The sequence below is a fragment of the Sinocyclocheilus anshuiensis genome, unplaced genomic scaffold (assembly GCF_001515605.1).
Source record: "Sinocyclocheilus anshuiensis isolate Anshui unplaced genomic scaffold, SAMN03320099.WGS_v1.1 scaffold1836, whole genome shotgun sequence".
Taxonomy (NCBI): Eukaryota; Metazoa; Chordata; class Actinopteri; order Cypriniformes; family Cyprinidae; genus Sinocyclocheilus; species Sinocyclocheilus anshuiensis.
Window position 1 is genome coordinate 152,927 of NW_015555949.1, and position 3,501 is coordinate 156,427.

At 34.5% G+C, this 3,501-nt stretch overlaps 1 protein-coding gene across 2 annotated transcripts in view; it reads left to right on the top strand.

Annotated features, from left to right (window-relative positions):
• Positions 1-1,882: 1,882 nt before the first annotated feature.
• LOC107675977 (inter-alpha-trypsin inhibitor heavy chain H2) overlaps positions 1,883-3,501 on the top strand; it is a 15,453-nt gene continuing 13,834 nt past the window's right edge. For both annotated transcript variants that reach the window (XM_016470483.1, XM_016470482.1), the window contains exons 1-2: positions 1,883-2,090; positions 2,210-2,251. In XM_016470483.1, the coding sequence (XP_016325969.1) occupies positions 1,941-2,090; positions 2,210-2,251 (192 nt within the window). In that variant the 5' untranslated portion in view covers positions 1,883-1,940. The remainder of the gene's footprint in view (positions 2,091-2,209; positions 2,252-3,501) is intronic.

Here is a 3,501-nt window from a genome sequence, read left to right on the forward strand (position 1 = left end):
AATCAGCATATGCTGTTTTTTTTCAACAGGGCAAGATGATAATAATATTACATTTTGATTAATTCATTGAATTGTAGACCTATTAGTGATTGCTCCTCGCCAACCTCATTCTCTAACGTGATTTTTTTGCTGTCTTTGCTACCATCTACAGGATTGATGGGCTTTATTGATCGTGAAGGGAGATGTAGGATCCTGTCAGATTGGATTTCTGCACATCTGAGGTTAGTTCATTGACGTTGGCTCTGGTGTGTCCTGCCAGCAGTTTTTTTTAAACACAATTCACCGATGACTTTATTTACGTCAAGTGAATGACCCAAAGTTGGGTTGAAACAACCCAGCATTTTTTAGATTGTATGTCTGATATGTCACACGATTCAAAATAACATCAGCTCTCTTCTGAAGTCTTTTACAGTATTGGGATTTTCCTAATGTTGCTCCAACACAGTTTCTCCTTTAGAGAGGCTCTTAGAACATTACTGGTTCACCAAAAAGGCATGGACTTGCTGACATTCATTTCTTACTAATGGTTTTCTGGAACTGACAAAACCTTTTGTCTGACAATTTGCAATGCAAAATGGTCTCTGTGGTAAGAAAGATACATTCATTAAAGTTTATTGATTGATTGACTTGGAGGAGTTTTTACTTAATAAAAAAGAAATTTTAAAAGAAAAGGCAGGGGATAAGAAATAAATGCTTTATTTGGCTCTAATCTGCTGTTCAGAAAGGCCTTATATTATTTATCCTATTATTTATGTTTGTACCCTCCTGGACCCCCCATGAAAATGCTTGTTAGTTTTTCTTATTTCTTTGCTCCCTGGTCCAAATAGTGGCCAATATCCACAATATTAAGACATACCCCATACTTCCAGTAGATGGTAAATAATCAGGGAATATGAATAATCTTGTTTTATGCAAATAATAAATGTCCAAACACCTTTCCCTTTATTTTGAACAGTATATTGTGGTTTATCATTTAATTTGAAAAACGTCTCGTTTTTTTATTGTTTTGCTTGAATAGTGTCCTTGTGTTGTCTTTCTTTAAAATTAATTCTACTTATTTAACATTTTGTATATAATGCAACACTCATTTTTAACAGTGGCTAAGTGTTTAAATTCTAAATGGGGTCACTTTGTCAGATGGCCATATGAATGCATAAATATAGTGTAGAAATGCATTGTAAAAGAAAAAACCTGTAAAAATAGGACACAATGTACTGTATTAAAATGAAGGAATTTTCTGTATTATTATTATTATTTTTTTTTACAGGTGTTTTACTTGTATTTGCAGTGTGTAGGAACCGAAGATAAGATACAGCCTTATTTCAAATGATAGAAATATCCGAATGAAAGAGAATAACCTTATTCTCAGAACAACCACAGATATGGCCTCAGTTTCTGGTGATTGGGCAATATTCTGGGTAATAATAACAAATTAACCACTGAATTGACTATGGCTTTGATAAATGTTTTATATAATGCATTTACATTGTCACTCTCACAAAAATATCTATCATCAAAAAATAAAAGAAAGAAAGAAAGAAAGAAAAAAAGAATATGATTTGAATATGTACATATTCATACTCATACTCTAATAAAATAGTAAAATGAATCCTGTTCAGACACAATGATTTTTTTTTATTAACACATATACCACAACTTTTTCACGTGCAATATAATACAATTTGGGAGATAAAATATGCTTAATTGATAATGAAAATAATGGCATTGTCCGAAATTGCAATATTGTTCTGACAACATGTGAAACAAAGAGTGTGATATGTCTCATTCCTTTCCAGGGATTGTGTTTGTTCATCTGCTGGTCAGGTTTCAAAGGTTCCTGTCTCTGTTTCTTTGGTTATGTGGGGCACAACAAATATTGACGAGGCTCAGAGGTCTCAGAGACTGCAGAGGCTGATCATTTAGCCTCAGTCAGTGTGTGCATGTGTGTGGACTGTGCTGGCAATTTTTGTAGTCTCTTGAAAGGACTTTTCTCTGGTTCGATGAAGACTCCAGTTCTTCTGTGTGTCCTGCTCTTTTCTCAGAGCTGGGCTTTCGAGTTTATCATCGATGGCGAGTGGGAAAGTGAAACAGTAAGATTGAAATCTTAAAAAAAAAGAGGCAAATTTATGTGCATGCATGCTGATGTCAGTACACTGAATGTGCGTCTAAATTGAAATCTATATAGTGTATATGTGTGTTATTTTGTTAGTCAGGTTCTTTGGATCAGTACCACCATTCTGGGAGATACAGGGTAAGCATTCATATTCAACTTCAAAATGAAATTAAAAGTGGATTTTGAACAGAAATATACTGAAATTATACAGCAGCATATTTGTATAATAATAATAATTTATGTAGTTTATTTTTTTTCCCAAGATGTTCAAGCAGTTTTGAAATGTTTTAATGTGATAATAGTGTCACTGAGGCCTTCATTGATTACCATTGATCAAAGAGTCAGGTGTAAGTCCACCAGTCCATGCGGTTGTGTCAGATGTCACTGTTTTTTAATTTTTTTATTTATTTATTCAATTGAATATTTGAATCAGTTTTATATATTTAGATTTTGTTTTAAAATGATGTAAACATTTTTTTTACAAATAAATTAAAAAAATATATATAGTATACATATTTTTTCAGTTATATCAATTATATAAATATTTACATTTGCACATGGTTACAAAAATTGCAAGCCTTATATAAAATAAATTGTAAATTAACCGACTCATAGGCAGACAATTAATATTTCTTTCAATTTTATTCTTTTCTGTTGAAAAAAAATCAGATCTAAAAAAAATTAGTCTAAGTTCTTGGAAATGTGTAATTCAGACTTTTTTTTATTATTTTAAAGGGGTCATATGATGCGATTTCAATTTTTCCTTTCTCTTTGGAGTGTTACAAGCTCTTGGTGCATAAAGAAGATCTGTAAAGTTGCAAATCCAAAGAGGTATTCTTTATAAAAGTTAAGAGTCGCTGTAGTATTGTTGTTGCCGCTGCTGCCATGTCATGAAGGTGCAGTGTGTTTCGTTGTGAAAGAGAAACTACTTTGTTTGGCCTTCCAAAAGAGGACTATATCCGCTTCGTCATGCCTAGAGCTGATCCGTGCTGGTCGCTGAGGAAATACAACAACTTTGCGCTGTGGATCGCCGGATCGGCTTTCACTGTGGACGAAGCGGAGTCCAGCCCGGGGTCGTCACATTTGGTTGCCGCAAGCCCGCCGGCCGTGCCGTTCTCAAGCCCACCGGCCGCTGCTCACTCTAGTTCGCCGTATGTGACGCTGCGTTTCGTTGTGAAAGCGAAACTACTTTGTTTGGTCTTCCAAAAGAGGACACAACTAGAAATCAGTGGTTAAGTTGTATTTACAACACTGTTCCAGAACAGTACAACCCAAATATTCAGATGTGTGCAGCACATTTTGCGGAGTAAAATAGTATTGTTTGTCATTTCTCCAGACATGGTTTTATGTTTACGCAGCGCGATACGCAACGCAACGCGTAAAACTAC